This window comes from Eucalyptus grandis, chromosome 6, assembly GCF_016545825.1.
Source record: "Eucalyptus grandis isolate ANBG69807.140 chromosome 6, ASM1654582v1, whole genome shotgun sequence".
In the NCBI taxonomy this organism is placed as follows: domain Eukaryota; kingdom Viridiplantae; phylum Streptophyta; class Magnoliopsida; order Myrtales; family Myrtaceae; genus Eucalyptus; species Eucalyptus grandis.
The window spans coordinates 56,465,908-56,479,256 of NC_052617.1; the positions used below are offsets into that span (position 1 = coordinate 56,465,908).

At 39.7% G+C, this 13,349-nt stretch overlaps 1 protein-coding gene and 1 non-coding gene across 2 annotated transcripts; one reads left to right on the top strand and one right to left on the bottom strand.

Annotated features, from left to right (window-relative positions):
- Nucleotides 1–2,220: 2,220 nt before the first annotated feature.
- Nucleotides 2,221–9,103, bottom strand: LOC104450978 (aldehyde dehydrogenase family 7 member B4). The gene is made up of 15 exons (XM_010065722.3): nucleotides 8,792–9,103; nucleotides 7,409–7,495; nucleotides 7,094–7,225; nucleotides 6,428–6,500; nucleotides 6,208–6,230; nucleotides 6,056–6,119; nucleotides 5,256–5,301; nucleotides 4,345–4,525; nucleotides 3,868–4,044; nucleotides 3,607–3,771; nucleotides 3,276–3,416; nucleotides 3,074–3,171; nucleotides 2,696–2,845; nucleotides 2,514–2,585; nucleotides 2,221–2,419 (listed from the first exon to the last, which is right to left on the bottom strand). The coding sequence occupies exons 1-14, from the start codon at nucleotides 8,924–8,926 to the stop codon at nucleotides 2,531–2,533; spliced, it is 1,527 nt and encodes a 508-aa protein (XP_010064024.2). The 5' UTR covers nucleotides 8,927–9,103; the 3' UTR covers nucleotides 2,221–2,419; nucleotides 2,514–2,530.
- Nucleotides 9,104–12,711: 3,608 nt separating this feature from the next.
- Nucleotides 12,712–12,793, top strand: TRNAS-GCU. Its single transcript has one exon. It is a non-coding gene; the product is annotated as a tRNA-Ser (tRNA).
- Nucleotides 12,794–13,349: the final 556 nt, after the last annotated feature.

Genomic DNA, 13,349 nt, shown 5'->3' on the forward strand with positions numbered 1-13,349 from the left:
CTCGTGAGTCATTGTTTAGCGCGATTCATCGATTCGTTAGTAGGCTTTCGGTTGCTTTGTTTAAGTCAATCAGCAATTGGAGAATCTAGGTAGGATGATGACCCTGGCCTTAAGAAATGGCGGTGCATGTGATTGGCTGCGAACCTTGACGTCATCGACACCTTATGCGGTTCAATCAATGGATACTTTTAGGCGTGAGGAATCCTTAAAGCCATGGCGTTTCTCATTACTTTTACTCGCGAATACTCAAGAATTACTACGAATGTTGGGAAAATTACGGTCGCGGAAATCTTCCAGTAACCGGAAAATGGAAAAAGTTGAGTTTTTCTCTTTTTCCTCCGATGGATTCATTGAAGCAGTGATGTGAGGCGGTGAGCAATAATGTGGGTGTGGTGAGCAGCGGAAGCGGCAGCATGAGAATTTGGACAATCTGATCACTGGTCTGAGTTCAGGATGGACTGCGGAGAGCAGAGATGGCAAGAAAGTGGATTGCAAGATAAGACTGAGTTGGAGGTAGCAGACACAAAATTCATCTGTTGTGTGGCTTCTCTTGCAGTGCCAGATGTGTGTCTAGCATGAGCTTTCCTGTGCATGAATTTGGCAGGGGACAGCATGTGGCCCATTTGCTTTGCTTGATCAGGAACGCTCCATCTCCCGCAACACCTATAAACGGATTCGTGTACATAAATGCACGTGCCTTGTCTTTCTCCCCCTCCTTGAGATGGGAGGTGCCAAGTGCTCCTCCATTTTGTCGTCAGCAACTGAGACTACAGACTCGGTTTGAAACCAGTTGTTTGTGAAGCGTCAGTATTAGTGGTGTTCAGAAGGGGATGGAAATATGCATGATGCATCCACGTCACTGAGTCGTGTTGGACGTCAAAAAGAATTGTCTCAGCTCTCAAGATATCTATGGTCATCTCCATTGAGTTAAAACCCGGCTGAGATTTTCTCATTGCTAATATAGAAAGGCGCACACATTCGCCTAATAAACTGGAGCAACATTAAATCGAAATGATTTCAAAAAAACGGGAAGATCCGAAAATGGCGAAAACCGCCAACAATTTTTCTATTTAATGGAGGATTTTCAAATCCGTTCTAACAATGACCTTTCTCCCTTTGTTTTTTTCCATTAATTTTGCTGATAATTTTGATGGACTTGTTTGAGAAAAATCATCGAAGATTGCGTCTTCGAAATTGGTGATTGGTTGCCTCAGAAAGAGCGCATCTAATATGAACCAACCCCAACGTGCATGATGCATCTACACTCTTCCTAAAAGAAGCAGCTCTCACCTAATCCAATAATTTCTTATTACACGTCACGAACGCTTCTCGCCAACAAAACCCTTTTTAATATGCGGGGGCTTATGACCACAGGATCACTTGCTGTTGTCGTCTTTCGGATCGTAATATTCCTGTGATCCGAGCATTTCGATAGGAAATGCTGGAAAAAAGATGTCATGATTAAGGCCAAGTTGGTGGAGCAATTATTGGAGGAAGCTTCTGCGAGTTATACGAATATGCCTATCTTGTCATGACAAATTGCTTTTCTTTGCCACTTTCCTTGCCGGCGAGGCCAATTTGGCTTATCCGGACTGAATGATATCATTAGCTAGTCAAGTACGTATAATTTTTTTTCTTATTGAATAGTAGCCACGTAGCTGTTGGCTACCGCAACACGAGTGTTATACGGATCGAGTTGACTAGTTGAACCTTTCACTTGTCGTTTATCCATACCCTTTTGGTGGGGGAATTCTACAATTGGAAGTCTCCCCCGAAGGAGCCAAAAGGACTCCTCTCATGTGCTAAGAATGACTTTTCGAAGTGACAATTCATGTGGAAAAACAAAGTGCTGAGTCTGCACCATGCAATATTGAAAAAAAATAATTCTGTCGTTTCTGATTGGAAGCCACTAGAACAACTTCTTTCTGTTTTTAATGTCTAGGGTTGGAACTTAGACAATTATAGGGTAGATGCGAACTCTCGCAAGCGTAAATTTGAGCTATCCTCATGTGGACATTAACTCTTTCTTTTTCCTTGCGAATTAGTTATGACAAGATGTTTGAGATTTTCAGGTGGACTATTTTTAAGATGACTAATTCAGTCATCACGGGCAATGGAAAAAGAAATAAGTTTGCACATTGCACTCCAAGCATAGAGTTTCGAGTTTGTTAGTCTCGAGAGGGGAGTGAGAGCGACCCCTTTCGTAGGACACCAAACCAATGAGGACTCAAATGGAGGATTTCTTTATTGAATGGATACTGGTATAAACCATTTATTTGTTTCGACAAGAGTTATTGTCTTCTTCCAGTTAGGCAAACAGCTCGCTGTGACTGCAAAAACCCATTCGCAGGAGTGATCTTGGCGACAGCCCAAACCACCAAAGCAAGTGATTGGTTCTGCAGCTCGGGAGAGGCCCATCCTGCATGTTAAAAGTAGCACAGCAGTGAATAGGCCGATAAAATCAAATAGGAGTCCACTACAGTGAAAGAGGTGCATAAACCTCACGTGCTTACCAGTTGGGTGAATCGACTTAACCAAAATTAATCCCTTGTGCCAACGGCAATTCACTCCCATAGTTGATAGTGCTGCACAGAAAATTAACATAGGTCAGACTGAATCGCGAAGTATGGGCACTTCTTAGGATTGATAAAAAAGAAACTGATAACATTGTGTCATATGGAGAATCAGAAGATACCAAGTTGATCGTCGCATGTATTGCTTCCATGAGTCACTCCCAGCTTCACGACCGCCACCTGTTGCCTTCTCGCCACCAAAAGCGCCACCAATCTCAGCTCCATTTGTTGGGATATTGACATTTACAATGCCACAGTCACTTCCTTGGGGTCTGCAATGCACATAACGGACAGATAATAAATCTGAAGGGCAAGTGAAGAATGATGCCAAAATCTTTGACAGCAATGTTAGACGGAACAAAGAACCTCGATGTCTTCACAAATATTAGTAGGTGCTCTGTAGATTTTTCTTTTATAATCAATATCTTCAAAAGGAAACTACAAGAAATAGAACAAAGGCATCTCTTCAAAATTAACATCTGTGGGGTTCAAATACATACCCAATCCATTTGAAGATGACATCAGGTCTGCGGGAAAAAATGGAACTGCTTAATCCTTGGGGTACAGAGTTGTTTATCTCGATTGCTTCCTTCAAAGTCTGCATGACAGAGACGTGTGCTTGAGTTTAATCACAACCAGATTGCAAATGGACAATGTCTAGATAATTCAACATAAAATTATTTTCTATCCTGAAAGAGATACCTGAAATTTCATGACATATAAGACAGGAGCAAACAACTCTTCTTTAACAACAGCAGCATTTGGGGAAATTTCGACTATTGTGGGCTGCACAAAGTTGCCTTCAGACTCTATAACTGAGCCACCTGTAAGGATCTTCCCTCCCTGCAAATAGCCAACCACGTAGAGCTTCAGCATCAGGCAGCAAATAAAGAGCTACGCCATTGCTCCTAAGTAGCAATTGGACAAAGGTTTAAACTGCAGGTGTTGTGAAAATAGTTGTAGAGGAAGATATCCAAGCAGATATTGAGATAGTTGCTGAAAGTGGGTAAGGGGGTCAAAAGATAATATGTACCTGAGACTTAATGATCTCTATTCCCTTCTCAAAATTCTCCCTTGAGGCAGCAGTGTGTAACGGTCCAAGCAAGGTACCTTTCTCTAAAGGATCCCCTATTTTAACTTGCTTATATACATCAACAAGTTGATCTAGTACTTTCTTGTATATGCTCTCATGGAGGAGCTTCAATGCAAGCAAGCATACATAGTATTAGTCTTAAATTTATTCGAGGGTGTCTACAGCAAAATATTTGCAAGAATCTAAAAGTCTCTCAAATACCAGTCTACGGCATGTTGTGCAGCGCTGACCAGCTGTGCCAACAGCAGCGAAAACAACAGAGCGAACAGCTAACTGGATGTCTGCATCATCCATAACAATTATAGCATTGTTTCCACTTAATTCTAGCAAACATTTACCATATCTTGCATTCACTGTCTGCTGAACCATCAAACCAACCTGTGGATGAGCATGAAGAAACCAGTTAAAAATTTCTAAAGAACGATCTCAGGTATCACCCAAGAAAAATAAGCAGAATAAATGTGATCATATCATGTTACGAGCTGAGAATATCAGCTCGCACAGTAACCTAGAGAAAGGGATGAATTGTTTTTGTTTAATGTTGCACCTCTACTAGAAGAGAACAAAAAATAATGATTCGAATATGCTAGTGGACCCAGGTTCTGATAGGGAACGAAAGAGATAGGTACCTTGCAAATAAGTGAGCAAGAAGAGAATACAGTAAGAATACAGTGGTACCTTGGAACTTCCAGTGAAGGAAACCAGAGGGATTCGTTTATCCTTAGCTATTGCTTGACCAATTTCAGCCCCTCCACAAAGTGAGGTAAAAATAGAACCAGGTAAGTTGTTCTTCTCCAAAACACCAGAAACTAGCTTCGTCATTGCAATAGTCACTAAAGGAGTCGTTGGTGCACCTTTCCTATAATGACATTGAATGGGCAATTTTCTTAAACTGGTGACCAGCAAAAAAAAAAAAAAAAAAAAAAATTATCCAACTTGGGAGATGTTCAACAAATAAAGCAAATGGTAGAATTGGTGCTTTTCTTTCTGTAGGTTTTCTTTTCTTTCTTTTTTTTTTCTTTCCCCCTTGGGTATTTTGAGGGATCATCAAAGCAACATTTCATTGAAGATACATGAAGATTAGGACACATGAAGATGGTGATTGTTGTCCAAAAAGTAGGAGAGAACAATGGCTGCTGTTGCTTCCCTATCAATTCATGTCAAATTCATGTCTTGAAGCCCCAGATTCATCACAAACTGCAGTTCCTCCATGGAAACGTCCAGTTATCCAAAATCTATATATTTAACCAAGATAAACTATGGGCACAGTTAATTGGCAAATACCAGGGCGCAGAGAAAAGATCAGGCTGGATATTGTAAAAAATCTGAACAAGAGGAAACTATTGAGAATATCTGGCTGTTGAAGAACATGTGCACCAAGGAGCAGAAATTGGGCAGAGTATTCACGCAACGAGTCAATAACAGCAATAACTGATAATTCCAAGCGAATCATATGGCAACTCTAGTTCAAGTACACATCCTAAAGTCCACACTTGCAGTCTAGAATACCCATGGAGTAGCAGTAGAAATTGAAGCCCCGGTTCTACAACTGATAAAAAGTAAAAGATAAAAGAAATTGGAGCTCTTACCAAACAACACAATTGCCACAGACAAGTGCAATGCAAGCATTCCATCCTACAGAAAACATAAAAAGGAAAAATGGATGAAAAAGGAGAAATTGGAAATGTTCAGCACAAATTCTATAAAAGTAATATTATAAAAGCAAGAGCTGCATAAAAGTTAGTTAAAAGTAAATGCCTGGATCACAACAACAAAATAAGTCTAAAGGTACGTATGGAATGAAATCAGTGGAATTTGATACATCCCAAGCTTAGTCTTTGATAGCAATAACAAAGTATATATACCTCCACAGGTCCACCTTTCCTATAGCCACAAAATGATTAGCCATGCAACAATCCAGAATGTTGGCATTGTCTGAGCAAGGTATATTTCAGTTTTAGTTCTTCGTGGGTTAGTTAACCATTAATCCAACCCATCACCAAAAGTCAGCCTAAATACTTTAGATGGTGCACCTAATAGATATGAGACTATGCCTGCGAAAATTATTGAAGAATTTAGTAGTTATAACCATAAAACTTCCACATTTCAACACCAAGTACATTAAGGCTGACTTTAAATAACCTTAGTTTTCTCTTTAGTGCACCAGTTGACCGCTGACATTACGCCTAAATGATCTAACCTCAGCAGTATCAAATGCTTCGCCAAGAACTATGTCCAGGACAAACCCAACTAAATAGAATACAAATTATTTTAAGACTGAAATTGCAGGATGGATCCTGGTTGTACTCTTTTTCCGATTTCCGTCTATTAAAATTTGGAAGCATGCAGAATATGAACACCAATTTAGAAAACCAGACACACTGCTCACCAAGCACTGCACATGGGAAGTTGAAAGCTGTAATTACTCCCACAACCCCAAGAGGATTCCACATCTGTCCAAATATTTCACATATGGCAAAGTTATTACTGAAGCATCCTGAAGCACTACACCAACTTCCAAGGTAAGATCATGAAGCTTACCTCCAACATCATGTGATTAGGACCTGCAAATAATGCGCACAGAGTTATTTTGCAGTACAATGTTATTGTAACCTAGAGCAGCTCTTCTAAGCCGTTGAAGAAAAAAATAATCGAATTCAATTTACAAAGGAAAGAAATGAATGACGGTTTCCTGGACTTCATTAACTAAGATCATAACTAGCATCAGTTTGCAGATAGCGATATTAAACTTTGAGCTCACGTTCTGAGGGTACGACTGATCCATTTAGTTGCCGACTTAACCCCACAGCAAAATCGCACATATCGATAATTTCCTGTAGAAAGTATGATGCTTAGGGGATCAGAAACCAAAAAATGTAGATCCAAGTAACTCAATATAAATTAGTCCACATGGCATCGGATAGTCAAAACATGTCATATGTAGAGCCATATAGCTAAATTCTACGGGGGTCCACAGAATGTTAGATATGCACTGGAAATCAAGTGACAGATAGCGAGGCAAGAGGAATAGCATCGAGACTGAAACGAAGATGCAAAGATGTCAACCCCGGTAATTTCATAGATTATGAGCCACTAACTTTAGGGGGCAACACATCCATTTGCGTCTTATATATACCTGGGTTATAAAAAAACCTATTGTATATGATGGAACCATAACACTAAGAAATCATGACCTCTAATACAGTTGACGTTATCTGCCAAAAGAACTAAACATTAGTTCTCGCATTTATCCTCTCATGCTATCTGATACGCCACCAATTGCTCCCGAAGTGGCTAATGAGAGACTATACACTGACAAATAAATGGATGAAAAGAAAAAATATGAAAAGCCAGACATAGAGCTAATGAAGAGACATTTTCTTTTCAACACACAAAAGAGAATTTGATTTGTTAATATATTACGCACTTGAACTTCCCCTATTCCTTCAGGAAGTATCTTTCCCATCTCAAGTGAGACAAGGCGACCGAGTTGCTGTAGTTTGCCTCTCAATGCATCACCTATTTGTCTAACGATTTCACCTCTCTTCGGGGCCGGTACCTGAAATGAAGTGCCAAATTGGTTGTTAAAAAATGGCATTTTCTTCCTGGTAAGCATTTCCTATGCAGATATCTCAGGGAAAAAAACTAAAGATGCAAGTATGTCATGCCAAGTGGCAGTCACGTATCTAAAAAAAATTAGACATATCTTTAGATAAAAGAGAGACAGAGATGGTGATTTTACTTGCATCCATATCTTTGCTGCATCAAAGCAAGCTTGCACGCCTTCCTCATAATCTTCAAGGGATCCTTCAACAACTTCAGCAATCACCTATATTAAATTCACGTGTTACAGACAGTAGATCCCATGTTAAAACAATGATCTAAAATTTTACAATAATAAGAAATTACTTAACAGACATGAGCACTTTAAGCAAAGACCAAATTCAGTTCAATTGCTTCTATAACCCTCAATGATGCTCTGTTGTATAATACGGGGAAGAAACAGACACATGCAGCCAAAATGCAACCATAGGCTCAAAGTGCAACAATTTAATCAAAATGAATTATGCAATCCACTTCCTCCGGAAACAGTTCACAACTTCCAATGGTTTCTTCTACAACCCTGAGCTTCTTTGGCATCTATCTATACAAGAGGTCCTAAATACAAAACCATCAGATAAAATGCCCATTGATTTTACAAATCACATGGAGCAGATGTCGAATTATTCTAAACTGTGGAGCTAACTTATCAAAAATCACAAGTTCTAACTCCCAAAGAAGAAAAAAATGACAATGGCAGTCGGAAGTCACTGTATCTGGACCAAATTGTGGCCATGCTTCTAATATTTAAAAAAAAAAATTATTCGACATAAAAGAATTAAAGAAAAAAGGACCTTGCTCTCACTTTAGACAAAATGCTTACTCCTAAACATATGCAACATAAATCATTACAGCACATCGCCTTATCGATTACGACTACATCGCAACGATAGCATAGTAAAGCATCAAAGTCACGCCACCAAAAGCTACAGCAACACCAGATGAATTCTAATCACTCGGGACAATGTAGTGCAAGTATTTTTTTTTTAATCTTATTCTATTCCTACTCTAACTCTCACTTTCCGACTTTTGCTCTATCTCGTAGTAGACTATAGGAATCAACACCCACTCCTGAAACTAAATCATCCTCACCCTTTCATGTCGGAAGGATGCCCAGTAGTTATGTAGTGCAAGTTAGACTGTCGCAAGATGTGCAAGCATGCCAAGGTCCAATTTTGGCCTCACAGAACATATGTAGCAGCGCCATCAACTCGAATATAGTTTCCACGACTCAAATTCGACGCACAATAACACGCTCGCATCCAGTTCGGAAAATTTCACAAGCACGAGAAAGCGAAAGATCGCGCACGATCCACTTGAATTTCCAAAAGAGGAAAAAAAAAATGGATGAAGGAAAGGGAAGGGACGGGTGCCAGCGCAATCCACGAGGAGAGGATCGAAACATTCAAACGCCATTGCTACAAGCACCAGCTCCACCGCCATCGCCACGATATCACGGCCGAAGCGACGAGCTGGCGCGCAGGCGCGTACGGAAGGAGCAGGGAGGGGAGAGGCGGGGCCGCACCTGATTGCTGGCGGGATTGGCAGTGCCGACCACGGGGCCGCGCCCCTTCCAGACGCCATTGACGTAGCATCCCAAGTTACGAGGGCCGATGCCGATCTCCCTCAGGAACTCGTATCCTTTCTTCGCGAAGCTCATCCCTGCCGTCGCCCCGCCGGCCAGCCAGCCAACCAGCCGCCTATTTCAACACCTCGAAACGCGAGCGCGCCCGCTTGATCGCCCCCGGCCGGAACACGTCGCCGGGCTGTTCGATCGTTAGCTGCGGCGAAATCGACGGAAAGAGGTGGAGGGAGGGAGGAGAGGGAGTCGTGAGCGATTTTGGTGACGTTGAGATGGGGAATCTTTTTATAGAGAAGAGGGAGACACGTGTGGGGAACCCGCAAAGGTTTCCCAGGATTGGATTGAGTTGAGTTGAGGAGCTGCCGCTGAGTCGTCCTCACACTTTGGTAAGTCCCTCTCCACGTGTCGCCCGCCTAATGGGCCGGACCCGTGGTGACGTGGTCGGGCCCGGCCTACCTCATATAATTGAGCGTAGTGTAGGGGGTGGGCGTGGGCGTGGGCCCGGTTTAGTGCATGCATGATAAGTATGCTCGATAAAGTAAAAATACCTGATGATGACATTTTTGTGGGCCCGTTCGGGGATAAGGAAAACTCGTTTTTTTCCCCCTCCTCTAATCAATGCGCAAATTCATTATTATTTTATTTTATTATACTAATAAACAAGAGGACTGTGCGTCGAAAGTTTGTTGTTTAGGTCCCGCAAAAGTATTCATCTACTCGATAAGTGGGGCGGAATTAAAAATATATAAAGAAGAGAGGGGAAAATAATTTTAAAAATGAGTATATAATAATGAAGTAGAAGAACTCGCGAATTCAAACTTGAGAAGGATTTTTCTGACGTCAAAGAATGAGGGCGAGAAGATATCTTTAAAAACGTATCCTTTCTTTATCCTTCTCCTCCGTAACTCTCATTCGTATAAAGTTTCGTAACTCTTCCATAATTCTTTGATTTGCGTCAAAACTCCATGTAAACGACAAGAGAGTTCATAACTCTTTGATTAAAGTCGCAAGAGACACTATACTTTTTGAAAACACAAAGATGAATGATTACACTATCTGTCTCTCATTAGATTTACCATTTGCTGACTGATTTCTCCCATCGATGTCGTTGTAGCCTGTTTGCATTCTTACCAAGGTCAAACTCACGACTCTAAAATGTTGCAATGAGCTCCTTTGCTAAACTGGACAATAATCATGGATTAATTATTGGAAGTTGTCTCTATTTGTACATTTGTGATTTCATTAGTAATGAATGATTCTTATCCATCCTTTCTTGGGTTTCTTTTACATTTACATTGATATGCAATTCTATTAAATAATGGATATAATATGATATGAAAATATCCCAATTTATTATTACGATTCACCAAACAATTGATAGAAAATGACAAAACCTTGAATTTCATATTATATCCCATTTAATTCTATCATAATTAGAAATTTGGACAACCAAATGTAACATTTGAAGTTGGATATATCTTCAATGGCAAAAAAATTCGCAATCACTTATCTTTTAAATTTTTGAGGTTGGGTATGTTTTTAGAATATATTGAGTTTAGATGATGAGTCTATCATACCCCAACTCAACAAAAACAAGGGCATGACATGACCGTCATTTCATCAAAAGATGCAGCATTAACATAACCAAAATTCAATATAATATTAACATATATACATCTACATATATATTTGACAAAAAAAGGCATTTTGTTATATTAGAGTTTTTCTATAAAAAAAAAAGAGAGTATATACACCCCGAACAAAAACTGACTCACAATTTGTCCAACTATATACAACTCATACCAAAAAAATATCCACTATCGAAAAGCCCTACTTGATAGTGCAACATTCATGTCCTACTTGCGGCTTGCCAAAGAACCTATAAAAGCAAGTAGATAAAAAGAGTGAGCTATCACGGCTCAGTAAGTGATACTATTTTTCTTATTGATCCACCATAAGTTTTCTCTCAAATTCCCTGTCCGAATTGACATCAATGACCGCTTGGATCCAAAATGAGACACACATCCTAATATCTAACAAAAGATTAACATGTTATAAACTAACACGGAATCTTACAACATCCCAAACATCTACACCCAAAAGATAAACTTTGGTACCAATTAACGTCACGCCCCAACTCAACAATAACAAGGACATGACATGATTATCCTTTTTGTTCATCTTCCACACCATGCAATACATCAGGTCAAATGACCATAACAGCCCTTCCTCACTGCAACAACTGTATTAGAAGCTAGTAAAGGCTCAATCCTATTTCATGTAACAAAAATGCTCTATTTAGTTCAATATATGTATATGGTTATGCTAAAGTGAAAAAAGATGGGGTGGTGAACATTTGGAAGTAGGGGTGAGCATCACCTCAAAGACAACCTTGAACCAGCCCAACCCAATCGGTTATGGTCTTGTTCCCAAGGGGACTAGATCTGTCCTTAGTCATAAGACTCATTGACCTTGCACTATGTGGATTGGTCACCGATCCAAAGAGTTTAAGATTGATCCCGGACCAACCCTTTACATAATATATGTTATATATGTTATATATATATTATATGCTTTTTTATTCTAAATTTTAGCTCCTCCTCATCTATTCTCTTCATAGTTTAGTTTGTCTTGTAAATTATAAAATAGAAAGAAACCCAATCCTAACTTGACCCAAAAAAAAAGGAAACCCTCTTCTCTCTCCTTGGCCTTGCTCGCCTACTCACCTTGCTTATCACTCCCCTCGCCCCTCGCCCCTGCTCCTCCTTATTTGTTTGTTTTTATTGTTTATTGCTTTTAGTAAGTGTAAATTCCTATTGTTACATTATCTTATATTTGTATTTTATATATATTGGTGTTTATAGTTTAGTTACTCAATGCCGCATTCTTAATGGATACGTAATTTGAAATAGTATGTTTATCATTTTAAAAAATATAAAAATGAATTAAAAAATAATTGGTTCGGTCCTCGATTCCAAACTCAACAGGGTTAGTTCTCAATTCCAAAATTTGGGGATCAATACTATGCGCGTTGGTTTGTGGGTATATGTTGGACTGGTCTAATTTGGACCTTAGCCTTTATTTTTTATTTTTTTTCTTTTCTCCTTTTTAGTATTTTAAAGCCCATATTTTATAGTAATTTCCTTTTCGATATTTCTAAGCGCCACGAGATGAATGACTTTTTATTTCACACTCATTCTAATTCGGGTAATTGACTAGCAAAGACATAGCAACGCACATATATCGACCACATGGATGTGGCAAACTTGAAATTGAGAGTATCATGACTTTTGTACCGTAGAAAACTATCCCAAAAGATCATTTCATAGCTCGACTTTACTTCCATTCGCAATTCATTGCGAAAGAACGAGCAGCTATGACAAACGGAAACCCTTAGTTACGTAGAGTTGAGGGCAATTCGCCATCACCAAGAGATGGGGACATTCATCGAGATCGAGATGACCGGGAGGCCACCGACTGAGGCCGACCATCAGACAGCGGTCAACGGCGGTGCGACATGCTGCCATCGCTCGTCCTCATATGCGATCAGAGGAGAGCTGACGGTCGGTCGCCGTGTTAGTATCCCCTCCAGGCAGCCTGCTGATTACTTGTCCCGACCTTGGATTATGGAAAATAAAATATCATGGTCTTCCAAAATTCTCTGTTTTTCACATTTCAAACACCCGGTTCAGAATTGTTCAAGAGAGACGCTTGGGCCATTTGAGCCTTCAAACTTAGAAACCGCCGATGAGCTACACCACATTCATCGGGCTCGTTTAAGCCCAATCTGGGCAGGCCCGTGACTTTATAATCTTTATAAGATAGCAACAAATAAATTTTTATGTACACAAAGAACATCGAGCGTCGCTTTGGCCGAGTGGTTAAGGCGTGTGCCTGCTAAGTACATGGGGTTTCCCCGCGAGAGTTCGAATCTCTCAGGCGACGTCTCTCTTTCTTCACCTTTTCGCCTTTTTTTTTTTTTTTAAAATATATATTTTTCCCTCTCTTCCTCAATAATTCCTCTTATCTTATTTTTCCTTTAGGGTGGTTTCTGCGACGTGTTTGATTTGTTAGAGAATGAGCTCTACGATTCGAAATTTAGAAGACACTCTCTTGTTTTTTTTTTTTTTTATTTCATTTCAAATGCATAGATGATTTACTCATTTGTGTGATCATTCTTGAAACCGGACCAAAAAAGGGAACTGGGCATAATCAATATTACTATATCCATTTTTTTTTCAATTGAAGAAATATGAAGTGAAAGGTAAATAATTAAAAGCAAAAAGCTCGTGTTATGATTTTTATATTAAAAACAATAAAGCGACAACATTTTATTAGGTTTTCGGCCTAGAGCATGGCCAAAGCTAATGAGAGTCGTTTGAGCCGAACGGCCATTTGTTTTGTTAGGATTTTGGATGTTACTCGTAGAGTGATTGGTTGCATGATTTTGGAAAAGAAATACACGGACAAGTTAGTGAGCCCAAACATCATGTCACTTGAG

Coding starts and splice junctions, on each gene's coding strand:
- LOC104450978 (XM_010065722.3), bottom strand. CDS start 8,926: ATGAGCTTCGCGAAGAAAGGATACGAGTTCCTGAGGGAGATCGGCATC. Junction 7,496..8,791: donor CCAATCCCGCCAGCAATCAG/GTGCGGCCCCGC, acceptor AATTTAATATAG/GTGATTGCTGAAGTTGTTGA. Junction 4,526..5,255: donor TGTGGCAATTGTGTTGTTTG/GTAAGAGCTCCA, acceptor ATGTCATTATAG/GAAAGGTGCACCAACGACTC.